This window comes from Aphelocoma coerulescens, chromosome 23 (genome assembly GCF_041296385.1).
Source record: "Aphelocoma coerulescens isolate FSJ_1873_10779 chromosome 23, UR_Acoe_1.0, whole genome shotgun sequence".
Taxonomy (NCBI): Eukaryota; Metazoa; Chordata; class Aves; order Passeriformes; family Corvidae; genus Aphelocoma; species Aphelocoma coerulescens.
In genome coordinates this window covers 4259874-4278961 of record NC_091036.1, presented here as the reverse complement: position 1 = coordinate 4278961, position 19088 = coordinate 4259874, and the positions used below count along the sequence as shown (strand labels likewise).

Sequence of the window (19088 nt, the reverse complement as noted above, 5' to 3'; positions counted from 1 at the left end):
GTTTCTTTAATACAGCAACAAGTACTGAAACTTCATCTCTTTCAAGGAAAAAAAAAGGACACTAGAAAAATATTACAACTGAAAGTAATCAGGGCTAAATTTACAAATTGTTTATTTAAAAACCCTTGGAGTAGATATAAAGGAGCTCCTCCTGCTCAAACTCCATCCTACCCGTCTGAAATCCCACAGCAATGCCCCATATTTACACCATCCATGTGTACAACAAGCACCGTTTGTGTACAGTCCGTACACATCAGGGACGAACAGGTGAGACCACGAACACCCAGGTGAATCAGTAAAGTGTGGGACATACACATTTAACATAAAGCAACATGGAGGAGACACCAAAGACTATGCAACTCCCAGTGAGTGGCACTGGTGCTTCTCTCCCTAAACACTCATTTCTTTACAGCGAGAAGACTGTGTTAAACAAGGGACTTGGGTAAGTTTTTATAAAAAGAGAACTTAAATAGTGCAAACTCTGGTTAAAACACGTCACCCAACCAAAGGTGTTTCTGTGTGACACAAACAAACCCTGGGGTGGGGTCAGAAATAATGGCTCCAGCCTTCAACCCAGAAACTCCACATCCACAACAGTTTCAGCATCGTGTGTGGGAACAGGAAACTGGGGGCCCTCAGCCACAGTCTCATCACCTGAAATTCCAGGAACTGTTTAACTTCTGTTTCACATTCCCTTGTAATTTCCAGGCAGAATGCCACTGAAATGCCCATCCCTCAATCGCCATGAGGCAAATTAAATAGCCAAAACATACAAATACATGAGGGTCTTTGCCATGTTTCTGCCGTTTCAGCAGTGATCTGGGTAAATTCTCCTGCCAGAACTCCCAACAGGCAGAGGAATTTGGCAAACTACTGAACAAGATGTGCATCAGATACTCTTTAACTAACCTTTCAGTCTGTAGCATTTTCAAAGGGCTGTAACAAAACAAGTCATAAAAAGAATTTTCCGGATGCTGTCTGTGTTTGACATGGTTTGCTGGAAGAGTCTGGCAACATCTGTGGAGGGTTTCCAGCACCAGAGCTTTCACGTCCAGGTGCTCTTCGGCTTGTTGGGGGAAAAATAAAATAAAAGTAAAGCTGTATTTCCTGATATGCAAAACTATCAAAGATGAATAATGAGCAAAGTCCCCCAAAACAAACTATGGGAACAGACCAGCAACAGAGAAAGGACTTTAAGGCAACAAGAGGCATCAGTGCTGCGATGCTCTGTGTTCACATCCCAGTCCTGTTCAATTGCAAGGAGTTTCTCTCCTCTGCCCCTCCCCAACTTCTTCCTCATCCGTTAACTGTCAGACTCTTCCTCCTTCTCCTCATCTTCATCATCGTCCTTTGCATTGGCCTCAGATTTATCTGAGGATTCATGGAGCAGGACATACTCTCTGCTGCTGAACCCAAACTTGAGTACGTCCTTCTCCTTCAGTTCATAGTAGCGCTGGGGCTCGATGCGCTGGTTGTTGAGGAAGGTGCCGTTCCCCGAGCCCAGGTCGATGATGTAGGGCCTCACCCTGCGGCCCACAGTGCCGTCAGCTCGGGTGTACTCCACCAGCCTGGAAAACAAAAACACTGGCTGAACCACCAGAGAGACAGGAAACGTGCTCCAAAAGCAGGTGAGACAGAAATTGTGCTCCACAAGCAGGTCGGTTTGTGCAGTGAACACTCATCCGTCCCGAGATCGGAACAGCCCAATGAGAGCAACAAGAAACTGTGTGAGACAGAGCAGGTTCTGAGAGAGGCCACATCACTCCCTAAACCTCCGATGATGTAACATAGCAACTCCTGCACTGGGACAGATGTTCTCCACGAGAGCTGGGCTATTCTCCAATAGCAACAGGAGCCCCCTCTGCATCAGAGCACAGCTGCCCTCACTGTGAGAGAACAAACCAACAAACCTCTTCTTGAAATGCTTTTACTGTCAATCACACCTGGTAGGTTATTCCAACCTGGATTCACACCCCATTCTGTGTCTAACCCTGCTATATGGTTTCTCTGCTTGTAGCTAAATTAGAGGAATTTCAGATATTTTTGGTCACTGCTGGGATGATCCACAGCAGTCACAGATAAATTCCATTTCTACTTTACTGACAGTGAACTCGCCCCTCCCAGCCATGCATTCCAAGGCGTTTGGTTCGTGTGCTGTTCTCCTTCCGAAGTTCCCAAGCCACTCACCGGTACTGGAAGACGGCGTGCTGCTTGGAGCAGGAGGGGTGGTCGATGGGGATGTCGGCAATGCGGCGGTGCCGGCCCAGCAGGTACGCGCTCTGCCTGTGGATGTACATCACCGGCAGGAACTCGTCGTTCTTGAAGGGGTACAGGCGCCAGCGCGTCTTGGGGATGCGCGCCTCGGGGGGCTCGCTGTACTTGATCACCACCCCCCGGAACGTGTTGGTGTCCTCCAGCAGGGCCCCGGACAGCTCGAAGCTTGGCTTCTCCTTGTTCACAGCAGCTTTTTCTTTGGGTTTGCTCTCGGACTGCCGGAGCTCTGGGTTCTGGTCGCCGTTGCCCTCGGTGCCCTGTCGGTGCTCTCGCCTCCTCTCATTGTAGAACTCCCTCTCTGCCTGCTGCTCCCGCAGGTTCTGCATGTCCCGCTCGTGGCCGCGAGTTCCCAGCCTGTCACTGGGGTTCTTCTTTCTGTCTGAGTGGTCCCTGTGCCTGTCCCGGTCACCACTCCTGTCCCGCCGGTGCTCCTGCTCCGATGGGTGTCTCTGCTTCCGCTCCTCGTTCCCCCTGCGACAGTGATCATCTCGCTCCTGAAAGGACAATCAGAATGAAAGAGCAGCAGACCTACCTTGGCCTTTAAGAAAATCCCAATCCTACACATGGAAAACACATACTGGGGCAGGTGTGGGCAGATCTGACACAACATGGAACAGATTTCCGTGCCAAACTACTTGGGTTCCCACACTTTACACCAAATAAAGCACAAGAAACAGGCAGCGTCACCTGCTCCAGGCAAAGGACACAGCTCCCAGGGACGCCTGTGCTGTGGCACAGGCTGGGCTCGAACAGGAGCTCCAGTCATTGGTGGCACAGCCTGAGCTGGGAGGCGGGAGCTCCTGACTTGCCCAGATCCTCCCTCTGCTCATGGGACACGATGCAGGGCCCAGTCTGAACGGACAAGTAAAGAGACGCCTTCTGTACCCGGCACGGCCGAGTCTCCGGGAACTGCGTCCGCTGCGGCGCCTGCAGGGGCCCTCTGTACTGACAGCACCATTTACCTGCTTCACCCTCACGGCGCCGTGGTGCGGGCTGTGGCTGCGGCTCCTCCTGCCTCGCGGGGAGCGGCTCCTCCGCCCGGACCGGCTCCTCCGCCGGGGCGACCTGGGGAACAAGGGGAAGGCGTGAGCGGCGGGGCCGGGCCGAGCGTGGGGCCAGAGCGGCCGGGCCTCCCTACCTGCTGCCGCGGCTGCCCGCGCGCGGCCCCGCCGGGCCCCGCCGCTCCTCGCCCGGCGGCGACGGGCTTCGCCGGGGGCTTCGCCGCTCGGCCTTCACGGCCGCCTCCCGCCGCCGCCGCTGCTCCCGCCGCCGCTCCCCCGCCGCCGCCTCCATGGCGCCCGTCCCGACGGGAAGTGCCGCCACTTCCGGCCCGCGAGCACTTCCGCCCGCAGGCTCTTCCGCGCGGGCGTTGCTGCGCCTGCGCGGGGCAGCGCGCGGCGGCGGCGGCGCGGTCGCCATGGTGACGGGGCCGCGGCCGCCATGGCGGCGCCGCCGGACTCGCTGCTGCGGTACTGCCCGCCCGTGCTGGTGTCCCGGCGGGGAGAGAGGGCCTCCGCGGGGGTGAGCGGGGACGGGGGGCACGCAGGGTGATACCGCGCTCCGCTGGGGGTGAGCGGGCCGGGGGCCGAGAGCACCGCGGTCCCCCGCCCGCTCCTACGGTGCTGTCCTCTCCTGTTCCCGCAGGGTCACCCCCTGAAGGGGACCCCCCCGCGAACCCCCGCGAGCATCCCCTCCACGCAGCAGCCGCAGGAGCTCCTGAACGCCATCCTGCCGCCGCGGTGAGCGGGGCTGGGCCGGGGCCGGCAGCGCCCGGTGAGCGCCCGGTGACTCCGGTAACGACCGGTGCTTCTCTGGCAGGGAGTGGGAGGAGGCGCAGAAGCTCTGGGTGCAGGAGGTGTCCACCGCGCCCAGCACCCGCCGGGACGTCGTGCTGCTGCAGGAGCAGCTGGACCGGCAGCTGCAGCAGCGGCAGGCGCGGGAGACCGGGCTGTGCCCCGTGCGCAGGGAGCTCTACACGCAGTGCTTCGGTCAGTGCCCGCGGGGCTCGTGCTCCTCACACAGCTGACACGCAGAGGACAGGCTGTCAGGACATCCCTACACATGAACACCAGCTTAAAATCCTCTTAGTTATCCTCTTAGTTGCACTTAAACCAACAGTTTATTTAAAGTAACTTAAACCCTTGTGGATCTTACACACTCTAATGACACAGAGCCGGTCTCTGAAAGGCGAGGGATGGCCGTGGGTTGGAGAGCAGGATCCTCTGAAAGCTCCCCCATAACTGCAACAAGTCATTACACATTTTAAAGTGTTTGCTGTTACAGCTTTAGGGGATCAGCATCACTGGCATTACCTGAGGAGCTGTACCATCACTCGGCTTTTATCTGCTGCACTTAATGCTACAGCTGCAATGTAACAAAACAAATCAATTACTACTATCTCTAGTAAATTCCTGGTTGTGTGGTGCAGGGAATGGGTAAGAGGAGCAGCTCTGGCCCTGTGTGTGTCCAGCACTCCCAAAGAACAGGCTATTGTTCTTATTTGCAGACGAGCTGATCCGCCAGACCACGGTGAGCTGTGCAGAGCGGGGGCTGCTGCTGCTGCGGGTCCGGGACGAGCTGCAGCTGACCCTGTCTGCCTACCAGGTGCTGTACGAGAGCAGCGTAGCCTTCGGCGTGCGCAAGGCGCTGCAGGCCGAGCAGGGCAAGGCCCACATGGAGAAAAGGGTGAGTGGGGCTGTTCACCCCGTGGTAGATGGGGTGAGCATTCTGCATGTGCTACAAAACACGATAGCAAATTTTAAATCCTTAAATCCATTGTTTCCATTTCCACGGGATGGCAGCAAAGACCATCAAAATGGTCTTCGCTCACTGTTCTTGGGCTTAGCTGCACTTGTGAAGCTTGTTCTACAGCTTTAAAGACTGTACTACACACACCTTTGTCCCGTCTTAACTGCAAATTGACTATTTGCCAACAAAACTTGAGACATCCGTACTGTGTTCAAAGATTGCAGAGCTGGAAGAGGAAAACAGGGAGCTGGAAAAACAAGTGAGCGAAGAGAAAGCAAAATGTGAGGCCATTGAAAGGCAAGAAAATGAACGGCGAGAAATAGAAGAGAAGAAACACAGTGAAGAGGTTCTGTTCCTCAAACGGACAAACCAGCAGCTGAAGGTCAGTAAAAATCCAGAATTCCAAATGCTAGTGGTAAAATTCTCATTAAAACCATTAAAGCCCTAGTAACACAACACACCATTTAACATTAAATATTACCCAAGAACAACTGTGTGGGGACTGGATAATTATTTGTGCATGTGGCTTTGGGGAGAACAGAGCTTCTGCTCTGTACTTCATTTTTAAAAGGAAGAAAATCCCACATCTTTGAGTAAGGAAAGAATGTCACCCTGAACAACATCAAATGTTTCTGGCTACAGCTTAAAATATTTCCCTTAGAGCAAGCTGCTTTTCCTGCAGATCCTACTTTCTAACCCACATTTTCAGGCTGTCTTGGAATGTTTTAGGACATAAAATCTTGGATCAGATGTATGTGTTGCCCCTGAATCCATTTCTTCCTTAAAGAACCTGTACTTCACCAGCTGTGTGTGCCACTGCTGTGGGTTACTGTGGTGGCTGCTCCCATCAATCCACTAACCAGCATCAAGTTGTCTCAGTAATCACAAAACTTGCTGTTCCCCGCTACTCTTGTCCCAGAGTCAGTTTGTGTTCCAAATGCTAGAGAGCCAAATACTTAATTTAGCTCACATAGTCCAGCCTGAAATCAGAGAATTCAGACCACTGTTTCAACAGCTTTTATTTAATTTCCCCCTCGATGCTTCACATTCTAAACTGAGTCTCTCATTGTACGGAGCCAAGGCCAGCTCTGTTCCCCCCAGAATGCAACAAGTGTGCATGCCAGGAACGACAAACTAATTTATAAAACATGTAGGAATGGAACGGCTGGGGAACAAATCTGGCCTGGCTCTCCTGGCAGCAGTGCAGCGTCCCTCAGCTCCTCACTGTGAACATCCAACAGAAAATATAGCTCTTCATAGCACTGCAGGTTTATTTTTTACGTTAGGGAATCTAATTTGTCTCACTGTCTCGTTTGTTTTTCAGACCCAACTTGAAAGCATTGTTGCAGCAAAGAATTAATTGTTCTGTTGTCCTCAAGGGAGGCTCAGAAGAGCTGTCAGAGCAAGAAGCTTGCAATTAGTGACAAAGATTTGTCTTCCTAAAACGATCTTGAGTTTTCACTTACCAGTAACAGCAGGCAGTGTAACTGTGTTCTTTCTCTCTTGAAGAGTTGAAACTCAAGAACTTCATTAATTACTGTTCCCTCTTTCAGTGCCATCTCAGCAGTCAGCTCTTTGAACTTGTCTGGGACTTGCCTGTTGGTAACGTGCTAATGACCTTCAAAGCAATAACTAATATTTTTAAATGCAAACTTCTGACGTTATTAATTTGAAAATGTTGTAGAAGATATATAAAAGTGTCTACAAGAAATATAAGTCACATGCACTAAGAAAGAAACGGCAGCTCACTCTTGGACAGGTGTCTTGGGGGTATTTCCTTGAGTACCTGCAAGCTGGTGTCAACTGTACATCAAAATCCCTTGTTGGAACCATCAGCAGTAACTGAGCACAGGCGACACCAAAGCTCTGGGTGTGATCGTTTCTAGTGAAATGAAGGGGCACGATGGCAGTCATAGATTCACTTCTCAATGGAAGCAAATGAAATCCCTGCTTGAGGTACCGGTGTAAGCAGCTGGTTACATAGCAAGTGAACATGGGAAATAATTCCCTGTAGTCATGTGAAAAACCCCATAAAGCCAGTTTCCAGAAAAAAACCCACCCAAACCCCACCACCGAGCAACACTGGAATAGCTGCTTGGCTACTGCAGTGTTTGCTGGCCTGGGACGGTGATGTGGAAATACCATCAGCTCCAACTGCACAAAGAACTTTCAGATGATGCAGAAACAAAGAGAGATGCTGCTCCTGGGGCCAGGACAGACCGGTCACACTGGGCTTTGAACAGGAACCACAAGTTTTATAGTAAAAAAAGCCACCGCATACTAGAGCTGTTTTATGTAAAATTTAATAGAATAAGCAGCTATTGCTTATGTTTGTATTTTTTGTGCTTTGATCTTTGTTCCTCCAAGCCAGTTTTTTTCTTGTTCTTATTCTTATTTTTCACGTTGTGAGTTTCATAATACCGGACTCCAACTTTCTTGGAGCGCTGCTGCCTCTCGGCTCGTCTCCTCTGCAAACACAAAACACATTAGCAAATCCCCAGCATCCAGAGCCTCAGTGTCTGCAACTCTCCAATGGTGTTCACTTCACATTCCACATGCCTTAAGTAAAATAAATAATTTCCAACAAAACGTTACTAATGTGACTCTATACGGAACCCACCCCTGCCGGCTCTTCCGACAGTAAAGCTCCACTTCAGTCTTTTACAGAGGAAGTCACCAAGATACAAGATGCAGTCTGGTGTGCACAGTCAGGTAAGAGGGGTGTAACAAAAGTTGTGACAGAATATTCGTAAGAGAATCAGTTTTCATTCCCCTTCTGTTCATGCCCAAAGTCTCAAAGCTCTTCAGTGATAACAGGCAATCCAAGGATAAAAAAGCCAGCTTATTTCCCTGCTCAGTTGTACTATAGGAAATCACACTTACTTCTTTGGATGTGAGTTTCTTACAAGGCTGTTTACCCAACTGGTCATCATCATCACCTTCCTCTTCTGCTTTCCTCTTTCTTTTCTTCTCTGTGCTGCCTGCAAACAGCAGAGATCACACACTTGGTATCTTCCAGAACACTCATTTGTTTGAAGAACTGAGGTCACCATCTCAACTCCTCAAGCAACATATTCCCTTGGCTGTATTTAAGAGTTTCTACCCAAACAACATGAATGTTCCTCATGAGAGAATCACCAGCTATTACAGTGAAAACTGCTCTCAAGCAGATTGTTCCAGCCCCATTCAAGTCCACGAAAATTCCACAGTCCTGTCTCCCACCCGATTGTGCCTTTACTCAAACTGACTACAGCAACTGAAGCTATAGCAAAACCTATAGCCTGAAGTATCTTTGCTTTTATAACATCCCAAACCCTGTCCACTCCTTCCTGTATAACACCCCAGGGAAGGGGAGCTGCTCTGGCTGCAGCCTGCCCAGAGCCCAGGCTGCTGGAACTCAACACTTGCCCTCACTGTATCTTCCCTCACTAAGAGGGATGTCTCCCATCACACAAGTGTTCTATAGGAAGGCTACACCAGCTCAGCAGCAGCCCTCGGGTCAGCTGAAGGGAGATTTCAGTAGTTTTGGGGGAAAAGAACTTGCACACAGGATCCAATAGATGCTTCTCCCCTTAACGCTCTTTTTTCTCTGGCTCATAGGGTTTCCAAATGTAGACTAAGAACATCTACTAATCTTGTTTTACCTCTGTCTTCAATTTCTTTGGGTTCTTCAGCCTTCTGCATGGATTTTGCAAACACTTTATCACTCAGTCCCTTAGGGATTCTACAGAAGATAAAACCAGTAATAAAAGATTGTTGTTACACAAACTGTGACCACCTCTGAGAAGCCATCGGAATCCAGCAGATCCCAGTCCCCCGTCAGCATCAAAGCCACAGTCTTTGCACGAAAATATTGCAGTACCCTTGTCACTGGAGTTGCTGTGCTCGTGCACTATGTGAGAGAGAAAATGAAGCACTCCAACCTTGAAATCTCAGTCCTCACAAGGCTGGTGAGTGAGCTTTGCTAAAAATGGGCCAGCTGTATGGGCCAGGATTCTCTGCACATGCACGAAGACCCAGGCATATCCAGCCTTGGTATTACCCAACATCAAGGAGAGATCCAAGGACAGTACTGCTGCCCAGAGTACAAAGATAATGGTAACTTTAATCCATAGTTTAAGAGGCAGCTTTCCAAAAGTGAGAACATTTTTAATTTGCTGGTAAATAGCACTTCTTGGAATAATCTTTCAAAAACAAACTGCTACTTGGCCAAATTTCCAGCCCTTATAGCTAAGCTGTGGCAACTTGTGTGTGGCAGCACAGGGGAACTTAGGCAAGTCAGGAATGGAGTCAAACTACAGCAGAGCCTCATCAATCCTTTTTCCCCCTGCAATGTATTGGACAGATTCAGGTACCTTATTGCTGAGAATCTCTTGGCCTTGGCTTTATCCAGAAATTTTTTGTATTTTGCAATCTTGTCCTCCAAAGCCCTAAGAACTGCTTTAGAGCTCTCCTGGGCACCTGGTGCAGCCACCTGCAATTGCTCCTCTCCTGGATCCTGATGTTGCTCATTCTCCTCTTTCTCCTCCTCCTCCTGCTTCTCCTCTCCAGAGGAATCATTGTCTGTGTCATCAAAACCTGGCACATCCACAGGAACCAGGTCTTCTTCTGAGAACTGAGGTGCCACATTAATCCTGCCGAAGTTCTGCCGAACGTGGGACATGAGCTGCCTGATTTCGGTGTTTGTGTTGTTACCCTCTTCTGGCCCCACACCTGATTCCACTGACTCAGAGACCTTCTCCTCAGTACTATCTTGGCTGGATGTCACAGATGATTCCAACACAGGAGGCTGCAAGGAAGAGCATCATGGATATATTATCCCCAAAGTCTGTCCTACCATCTTCAGGAACCATTTCCATTTTGTCTCTTTGGAAAAAGCCTAAGATGACAACATGATTACTGACATTTCTGGTAGTCAGTAATGGCTCAGACATCTCTGTAAAGAGCACCTGGTCTTCACCAAATTCAAGTGTCACCTGAAGGACCAGGCTTGGGCAGAGCCCAGGACATGCACTGCCCAAGTCTCATGGCACTCTGGGAAAAGCAGCAGTGAATACCATTAGGAAAATCAAATATGTGGGAAGAGGAGGCACAAGCATCACATTCTCACCTGGGGACCTGGTTGACCTGGTTCTGCATTTGGTGGCTTCACAAAGAAAGGAATTCTGCCCCTCTGCCAGTCATTGAGAACCATCTTGCTCACAGTCTGCAAGTCAGGCTCACCACCCTGAGAAAACACAGGAACAATTTATGTCTGTGTCTGCAGGGCACACAGCCCTCCCATGCCCTGTAAGCAATAGAAACATTCCCATGTTCAGAACAGGCCACACGCTCTTCCAGCCCGCAAATGCAGGAAGATGTTGCACCTTTAGCAGTTTTCCAGTCCTAGCAGCAAGTTTTTCAAGGAAGTCTTCTGTATCCGTCCAGGAATCAATTTTGTATGTCTTCTTGATGTATTCTGCTTTGGCTCTTTCCAGCACGGCACCAATATGGTCTTCAGGGCTCTTAATCTTTTCCACTTGAACCTGAAAAGGCATGGTAGAGAATCAACCCTTGGAAGTGTGCACTCATCCCTCTGAGACCATCACAGTGACAACAGGAAAGCTTTCCAGCATCCAGTGCAGACACATACCACTCCCTTCAGCACAATGTCTGTCTCCGAGTCTCCTGATGGATAAACCACCCCGGGGCAGTCAATGAGAAAAATCCGCCGCATCAAGGTGATGTATTGCCACACCTGAAAGACATCAGCAGCTCCCCATCAGTGCCTTCCACACAGTCCTTGTTTAAGTTTTGAAGACCAGAGTCAGAGAAACAAGAGCCTGACCCAGTGTTTGGATCAGGAGAGCACAGACAGGGAATGAGGGCAGCTGAGCATTCCCATCACAGCACTGCAGTAGAGCAGAGTGGGAATTTGGGAACGCTGCCAGAGCAGTGCCTCAGAGCAGGAACTGTCCATTAGCCCGTCCTCGGTGTCACATAACCTGTGCAGGTCAGTGCAGAACTTGACAAGGTCATTAGGCTGATTTCACATGAATTCTGCCTTCGACCACATTTGTATCTTTAACACAGGCATGTTCCTACCTTTGTTTCCCCTGCAATGGGGGCGACGCTGCAGACCTTCTTGGACCGCAGGGTATTGATCACTGAGCTCTTGCCAACATTGGGATAACCAATGAATCCCACACTGATCTGCTTCTTGTCAGAGTGTAACTGGTGAGAAATAACACATCCTTTTACACCTCTGAGTGAGGGAATTACCTCCTGAATTACCACTGCAGTCCTGAACCCCAAATGCTAACAAAGCAAAGACCACACAGTAATCCCCCCAACCAACCATAGATCCCCAAAATTGTTTTGTACTTTGTACCTTTCCAAACTGCCTTAGGAGCTGTATGAAAGCACCTTTGCCAAATGGGTTTGTGAGGCTGGCATGGAAAGCGAGTGTTGGATACTCCTGGGAAAGGACAGCAACCCAGCGCTTCTGCAGAGGCAAAGAGGACTGGGTTAGAGACCCTGGGCTGGAGAGTGACACTATGTGCTCAGAGAGGACACAGCATCTGCACTGGGCTCACAACTGCAACTGGCCATGAACATTGCTAGGGAAGAACCTTTAGAGCACTTCCCCAACCCAACAGCTAAAAGCACTGAGTATTGTTTGTATAAAAGACAAACAATTTCCCAAAACGCCTTCACTGCTAGCTAAAACTCATTATTTTAATGACATAAAGCAAACCAGCTGGGGTGGATATGGATCCTAGGCAGACTAACATTCAGCATACTCTGGAGACAACAGCTGAACTGAACTCCAGACAGAGGAAGTAGGGAATTTGTGGCTGGTGTGTGTTGCTCAACTTGGCCAAACTTGGATAGATTTACATGGTAATTGTTACTTTTACTGCAGGCAAGCAGAGAACTCCCAGTGCCCCAGCTGCAGTACGCCCTTTCAGACCAGCATGGGGACTGGCACGGAGCTACAGCATAGCTACAACAGGAACAAAGAAGGTCCAGGGAATAATAGGCAGGACTGTGCTTACAGTGGCCCAAGTAGGAACGAGATCACATTTGTTCAGGACAAAAATGAGATGTTTCCAGTGCTTCTCCTTTTTAAGGTAGGATTCCACATGAGGGGAGCGAGTGCCTATGGGATCCCGAGCATCAAGAACTTGAACAACAACATCTGATGAATCAATCACCTGAAAAATAAAAAATGCACACTGAAGTAAAGGATTTTGCAGAAAGCAAAATATCTGTACCTCCCAAATGAAAACTAGTCATATTTGAAACTACATCATTAATTTTAAAACCTTGTATCCTTCACAAACTGCTACTTCCCCACAGACTAGTGAAGTTCAGACTAACATCCACTGATGCTCCACTCTCTGTTCTCCTAAATCCCCTCCAAATTCAGCCTGGACAGCTGAGTGACTTTTACCTGTTCTTATGCACCAGGGAAAGAAAACACTACACTCAAATGGGAAAACTGAAGTGCTGCAGCACACAAACCCCCAGTGTTTGTCATCCATTCAGCAACAGCTCCCTTCTACCATTTCATAATGGATCAGGGTATAAAGGATGTTTTCTGGATCAATATGAAACACACAACCAAGCAGGAACCTGCTGTTAGTCCACTAAGTAACTACAGCACGGAGCTGTCATTTTACAACTTGCTTCAAGCCAAGTGAATGTTTCACAGCTTTTTCCTGCAGTTTTGGCAGCCTCTTAGTGAAATCTGTTTTGCTCAATCATTCCGAGTGCTTTTAGATCCAAATGAAAAGGTTCTAAGCTACATTCAGAAATTCAGAGCAAAAAGTCAGGCAATTTCACACCTAAGAGTCACTGAGAGCACACAAACTGCTCATACCACCCCAATTCACTCAGTCTCCAGCTCTCTGACAGCCATGGCAGCTCATGGATAATTGAGGGTCAGAGCTCTCCCAAGATGACCCCATCAACATGCCAGCTGTTTTTAGCCTAAAGAAACTTAAGGGAACATGACTCTTTTACTTGTGGTGAAGACCCAGGAATCCAAGAGAAACTTACACCTTCACTCTGCCAGTCCTCTTCTAGATCATGGATTTTGAGAATGTTTGTTCCTGTAGGACAAGAGCTCAAGAACCAAGCTCAGTCAGGCAGAGATTTGGAAATGAAAATCTACTCTGAGTTTTTCTCACTGTTGCTGTACAGGATTTCAATGCTGTGCTGAAGCCCCTAACTGTGTAAAGGCTGACAGATGTGACTGCTGCAAATTCCAAGTGCCATTTACCTTGTAGAGCTCACCCCAGATTCTTTTGGACTGTCCTTTCTTAAAGATTTCCTCTTGTGCTTCATCCCTAGAAGACATCACCAGAAACATCAGCAACCACAGATACAGGGTCAGGGTCTTCTTCTCTTCTCTAAAGCCATTTGCAGACAAAAGATGGGACAAAGCCCAAGTAATAGTTGGTATTTAGCCAAAATCCCATATTCAGCTTTCCTTACTCCTCACACAGTAACAGTATTCATGGAGGTACCAGATACTTCTTTAAAAACAAGGCTGGCTTTTCATACATGTAAACAATGAATCATTCTTCCTTTCCAGTCACCTTACACCGGTGTCCTCTGTCACCAGGTCTCGGTCTTTGCCCTGGTCATAAGACTCTGACGAGGCCTCAGCATTCTCCACCAGAGATTGCACGTCACTTGCAGACAGAGTTGGTCTTTTCCTTTGTGATTTGGGGCCAAACGTTGTTTCAAATGTTTCTGTGTCAAGAATGTGAACTCTGGAGGTCTGAGGGAAACATAGGTTGGTAAAAAAATAAACCCCAAGCACCATTTTTTCCATCTCTCGTGACACACAGTGAAGGAGCCCCGAGTTCAGCACAGCCCTGGCAGCCTGTAACAAGTGACAGGCACTTCCCTAACAAAGTTTGAGTTTTCCAACTCAAGCTTTGAGAAACACAAGAGTGGATATTTAATAAGCAACAAAACATTCTGCACTTGCCAACAAACCATGCTTCAGTTCTTCCACCATAAATGGTGTCAAATGCAATTACAACAACTGTGATGAAAATTCAGCTGCTATCTTTGATCATTTCTTATTTTTCTAACAAGAGCACAAATCTCGCCAAATTCTCAGATTTTTGTCAGGGATAATTACAATCAAAATTGTAGATTTTAAAGCTTGCAATGAAAGCCAGCTTTTCTTGGAACAGCAAACAATCTATTGCTGAAAGCAGCAATTTGTTTTTGCAATGCACATTTTAACACAACCTTTCCCCTAATTTAAATAACGTTCTTATGACATGAACTTAGAAATTCTGTTTCCATATGACAAAATAGCTACCAAGAGTCCAAAATAATGGTTTAGACACCGTGAAAAAATATGGCAGCAACTAAAACTTGATGTACTAGAAACGAAGGCTGAATGAACAAGAATTTCTGATGCAGGATAAAACACACGTATTTGAGTTCAAATTCATTGCATGAGTGTCTGCAGTGCAAAGCAGCCTCAAAAAAGGCCCAGGAGCTGTTAGAAGCATTAGAACATCAGCTGGCACACGAACCTAGCAGAAATTAGATCATGGTATGATAATATCATAACCTATCACAGAAGGCTTTGGACTGGAAGGGCCCTTAAAGCCCATCTTGTTCCTCCCCTGCAGCGACACCTTCCACTAGCCCAGGGTACTTCAAGCCCCACCCAGCCTGGCCTTGGACACTTCCAGAGATCCAGGGGCAGCCACAGCTTCTCTGGGCAACCTGTGCCAGGGCCTCCCCACCCTCACAGGAAAGAATTTTTGGGGTAATTTCCTATTGGAAAATGAGAATTTTTATTAAATAATGTATCTTTCTTTGCCATCACACTCGATGCCCAAAGTGACAGGGAATCAAAACCATCCTTCCCCAAGGCATCCACTGCCCCTCCTAAGGCTTCCAGAACCCAATATTTCCCCAGACTGAGCAGAGACAGCACAACTGTTCACAGGTAAATCACTGTCCTGGCAGCCCTGTGCACACACCTGCACAGAGAGTGATACCCACGTGTGGTTTGATCCGGTCATAGAACAGGGACATGGGCAGCTTCTTTTGCTTCATGATCACCCGGTAAGGATCTTTCATCACAGTCTCCATCTCCTCCTGGAACTTCTGTAGGGATGATTGCTTGATCACACGAGTATTTCCTGCATGTAAAAAACAAAGAGTACACCTGGTCATTCCTGATCTTAACTGCTCCAAAGACCCCGGGGACATTAATAAAACATGAACTTTCCATCTAGGATCAAACATACCAGTGACAAACCCTGAGGGTTTTACTTGAGACCAAGCCCAAATAGCACAAATAGGCAGCCAATCCCTTTCTTTTCCACCATTTAAATGAAATTTTAAAAGTATCTCTAGGACACTTAACAGCCATACACATGGGCAAACCCCAGGGAATGCCCACAGCAGCCAAAATAACCACTCTTAGGGGAGTGTGTGGAAAGCAAACCCCCGAAGCACAGGTACAGGTGAGGGCTGACAACAGCAGGGGTCCCTCACCTTCCCTTTCAGCACCTGTCCCACACAGCTCTCAGACCACCACTCTGAAACTAACACCGTTCAACACACTAAGTTCAACAGCTTTTAAGCTTTCTGAGTCTGGAAGTGGGATAAAACTCACCAAACCATTTGATATTTGGTTCCACTCTTGCAACTGTGCCCGGTGCCACTGTTGACTGATACTGCAGAGGTTTGATGACTTTGCCATGTTTGTTCCTAAGGGACAATTGCAGACATGTCAGTGCACAGGGGCAGCACTGACCCCTCCAGCCCTTGTGTGTACCAGGCCAGAAGCAGAGCCACAAAATGCAGAGAGACCCTTCACCTACAGCCGGCTTTCCTGCACATTCCATGCAGGTGAGCTAATCCAACCCTGAGCAGCAGCGATGGCAGTCACAGCCCTTGCTCTCACTCCAGCCTGGCCAGACCCTCCCTGCAGCTGGTTGTGTCAGCCCAGGAAGGGCTCATGGGGCTGCAAAAGGCATCAAGTACCATTTTCTAGCAAATCCCACTGTGTTCTCTCATGGAGCCTTTTAACCAGTTCTGCCCACCAGCTCTGCAGGACTCATCGATACAGGATTCACCAGATGAGACCTGGGTTAAATTCAGCAATATTTCAAAATCCCTCTTCCCTGTTTGCTCTCCAAACAGTGGGAAATTTGGCAAAAGAAACCAAAAGTGCTGATGTGAAACAGGACTCTCAGAACTGCCATGGCACAGACACGGCGGGCGTTGCTGCGATCCCTGAGTGCAGCACAGAGGGTGCTGCAGCAGGTCCCTCCTTGAGGCACAGGGGGACCCTCTGTGAAGACGCTGAGGGGAGCTGAGGTTCTTCAGGCATTTTTGGGGGAGGAGCTTTTGAGCTACGCTGCTGTGGGAAATTCGGGAATTCTGGGTGTTTTGGGTCTCATGACATTCCAGGCAGATGCGTCGAGTGTCTCCCAGCTGTATTCCTGGTACATCGCTGGGCTGCTGAGAGCTCGGGATCAAGCTCCCCAGCTCACGGGCTTACAGAGCACACGATGCAGTGACACCGTGCCACTAACGAGGCGTTCTGTCGCCTGTCCCTGGCGCGGCCCTGCCCGGCCGGTACCGGGAACGCGGCCAGGCCGCGACCCACCGCGCTCACCTGCGCTCCTTCTGCCGGTACATGTTGAGGCGGCGGATGGTCGCTCGGTCTCGCATGTTGTTCCCTCCCTCGCCCCCGACGCGATCTGCGGAGACAAGAGAATATCAGCCCAGGTCCGGTCCGGTCCGGTCCGGTCCTGCCCGGCCCGGCCAGCGGCTCCGACCGTACCGGGGTTGGTGCTGGCGCGGGAGGGGTTGATGGAGCAGCGGCCCTTGTACCGCGGCTTCACCATGGTGGCGGTGCCGGTGGCGGGCCGGGCCCGGAGCGCTCGGGACGGGCCGGAGACACGCGCGCGGCACTTCCGGCGCGCGACAGCGTCTGACGCACTTCCGGGAGCCGCCGCGCGGCGCCGCCGCCGACGCAGGCGGCGTCTCCGGGCAACCACGTGCGGGCCCGGTTGCCCCGGCAACGCGTGGGCTCGGCCCGCGCCCGGCCCCGCCCGGCCCCGGGAGCCCCGGGGTTCCCCCGTGTCCCCCCGCGTTCCCCACATGCCCCCGTGCCCCCCCTGTGCCCCTGTGCCCCGGGTCACTCCCCGTCTCCGGCGGCGGGGGGACGCGGCGCTGCCCGCCCCGCAGCGCTGCGGTCTGGCCGGGTCCGGCCCGGGGCCGCGGGGGGTTGGAAGGCCCCGGCGGGGGCGCTGGCACGGGAGCCCCCATTGTTTGGGAGTTGCTGTTTGTTCACAGACGCATAATGGGAATAGCTCGGGAGAGCGACAGTAACGCTGCCTGCCACTCGCTGCTGTGTGGGGGCTGCTGGTGGGACACTGGGGCGGCCGCTGGGGCACTGGGGCTCCTGGAGGGCACTGGGCTGCTGGGGGCACTGCGGCTGCTCGTGGGACACTGGGGCGGCTGCTGGGGCACTGGGGCTGCCGGAGGGGCACTGGGGCTGCTAGAGGGCACTGCCGCAGCAGAGACTCAAGCACAACGCAGTGCTGGTGGATGTTTACAGGCGCACCGGGCTGTTCTTTCTGGGTTACTGGCAAAGAATTTTTTAAATTAGCAATAACAACACTGGTGTTTTATGTGCTTGTAAAGAATTGCATGGACAGTGCACTAACAAATCAAATCTGTGCAAGTTCTGTGTCCAAAGTCTAAGCCCACATTCATGTTACTGCCAGATTTTAATAGCAATTTGAAAGCTCCTCACCTAGGGGAAATGAACAAAGCTGAACTGAAACAGTGTTAATTGATACCAGAGCTTGGGCTAGGGCCAAGCTCAGCACCTTGGGGAATACTTCCCCAAAACACAGCTCTGGCCCATCCTTCCTAAACACTTATTAGCAGCAGAGTTTTCCCAGCCAGTGCAATGTCCTTCTGGTGCTGCTAATGCTCCTTTAAACCCAGAACAATAACAGAGCTGCTGGGATTTTGTTCTTTTAATGATTTTCAGCGTTGCGCTGTGAGGTGTAGAGTCCCTGCTGTACAAGGGAGCCATGATGAGTCAGGCCTTGGGACATGTTTTGTAAGACGGAGTCTGGAGTTGGAGGCTGTTTGGCTTAAGCCTACACGTTCTGGTTTTTCTCTTAATAGAATTATCTGTGCCCTGGGCATTGAAAAAGTACATATTGATGTGGGCATAAAAAATCAATTCCAAATTGTAGATAATTGTTTAAGCTATCAGTCTGGAGGCTCATGTAGAAGAGTTTTCCCGAGACAAGTGTGTTTTCTATTACAGTTGATATCAATCTGTCAGAAGAGCCTTTTGATTTTCAAAATTTTAGACTAAATAGTTGAGTAATACTTGCTCTGCTCTCCCCCACTCTTTCTTCCTTTCCCTTAAGAAAACTCCCTCTTTATTGTTAGCAAGAGATCTTGGGGTGCAGCCAGAAAGTCACCATCTCTTTCTGTGAGAGAACAGACCCAGCCAGCTTTGGGCAGGAGGTTGGGGCAGGGAGAACTTGTCTTGGGGATGCCCCAGAGTTGGGTGCTGAATTCCCAAGAGGTTGGAAGCACTGTTGGGAGGGCTCAGGCCCTTTACCCAGCCATGCTTGCAGCATGCCTCACACCCCCATTGGGGTGGGCTACGAGCCTGGATTTTCTCTCACAAGATCCTACTGATAATGTGTGGGACCTGCATTCACACTGGCACCTTCCTGCTGCCCTTCCCTCACTCTCACATATTCCCTGACCCAAATTCCATCGCTGGGGCCAGCAGTTGGTGTTTAACTTGCAGCATCCCTGAGGCTGCAGCTGTTTTCTGTGTATCTGATAACGTGCCAGTCAGATATTTTGCTCCACTCAAGTGATGTTTTGTTGCTCTATGACTCACAGCTTTTCCTTTGCTATTGATGCATCCCCTCCATTTCAATCTTTAGCTTTCTCTTGTTCTGTTACCATTGGCTGCAGCAGGACACTGTCTGTGCCACAACCAGCCAGGACAACGGAGTCACAGATTGTTTGTCCGTCGCCTCTGCTAC

The 19088-nt window shown here is 49.9% G+C and overlaps 3 protein-coding genes across 3 annotated transcripts; 1 reads left to right on the top strand and 2 right to left on the bottom strand.

Moving 5' to 3' along the window:
- Window positions 1-88: 88 nt before the first annotated feature.
- Window positions 89-3572, bottom strand: SNIP1 (Smad nuclear interacting protein 1). Its single transcript, XM_068994363.1, has 4 exons — window positions 3413-3572; window positions 3237-3339; window positions 2188-2768; window positions 89-1568 (listed from the first exon to the last, which is right to left on the bottom strand). The coding sequence occupies exons 1-4, from the start codon at window positions 3565-3567 to the stop codon at window positions 1304-1306; spliced, it is 1104 nt and encodes a 367-aa protein (XP_068850464.1). The 5' UTR covers window positions 3568-3572; the 3' UTR covers window positions 89-1303.
- Window positions 3573-3676: 104 nt separating this feature from the next.
- On the top strand, window positions 3677-7207 carry DNALI1 (dynein axonemal light intermediate chain 1). Its single transcript, XM_069035985.1, has 6 exons — window positions 3677-3795; window positions 3919-4013; window positions 4093-4262; window positions 4781-4959; window positions 5240-5404; window positions 6347-7207. Exons 1-6 carry the CDS (start codon window positions 3715-3717, stop codon window positions 6380-6382), a joined length of 726 nt encoding a protein of 241 aa, XP_068892086.1. The 5' UTR covers window positions 3677-3714; the 3' UTR covers window positions 6383-7207.
- A 102-nt stretch (window positions 7208-7309) lies between these two features.
- On the bottom strand, window positions 7310-16977 carry GNL2 (G protein nucleolar 2). Its single transcript, XM_069035984.1, has 16 exons — window positions 16841-16977; window positions 16673-16757; window positions 15665-15759; window positions 15046-15185; window positions 13608-13792; window positions 13289-13355; window positions 12060-12218; window positions 11393-11506; window positions 11107-11235; window positions 10655-10759; window positions 10389-10547; window positions 10133-10249; window positions 9378-9811; window positions 8667-8746; window positions 7906-8003; window positions 7310-7490 (listed from the first exon to the last, which is right to left on the bottom strand). The coding sequence occupies exons 1-16, from the start codon at window positions 16902-16904 to the stop codon at window positions 7341-7343; spliced, it is 2181 nt and encodes a 726-aa protein (XP_068892085.1). The 5' UTR covers window positions 16905-16977; the 3' UTR covers window positions 7310-7340.
- Between the last annotated feature and the right edge of the window lie 2111 nt (window positions 16978-19088).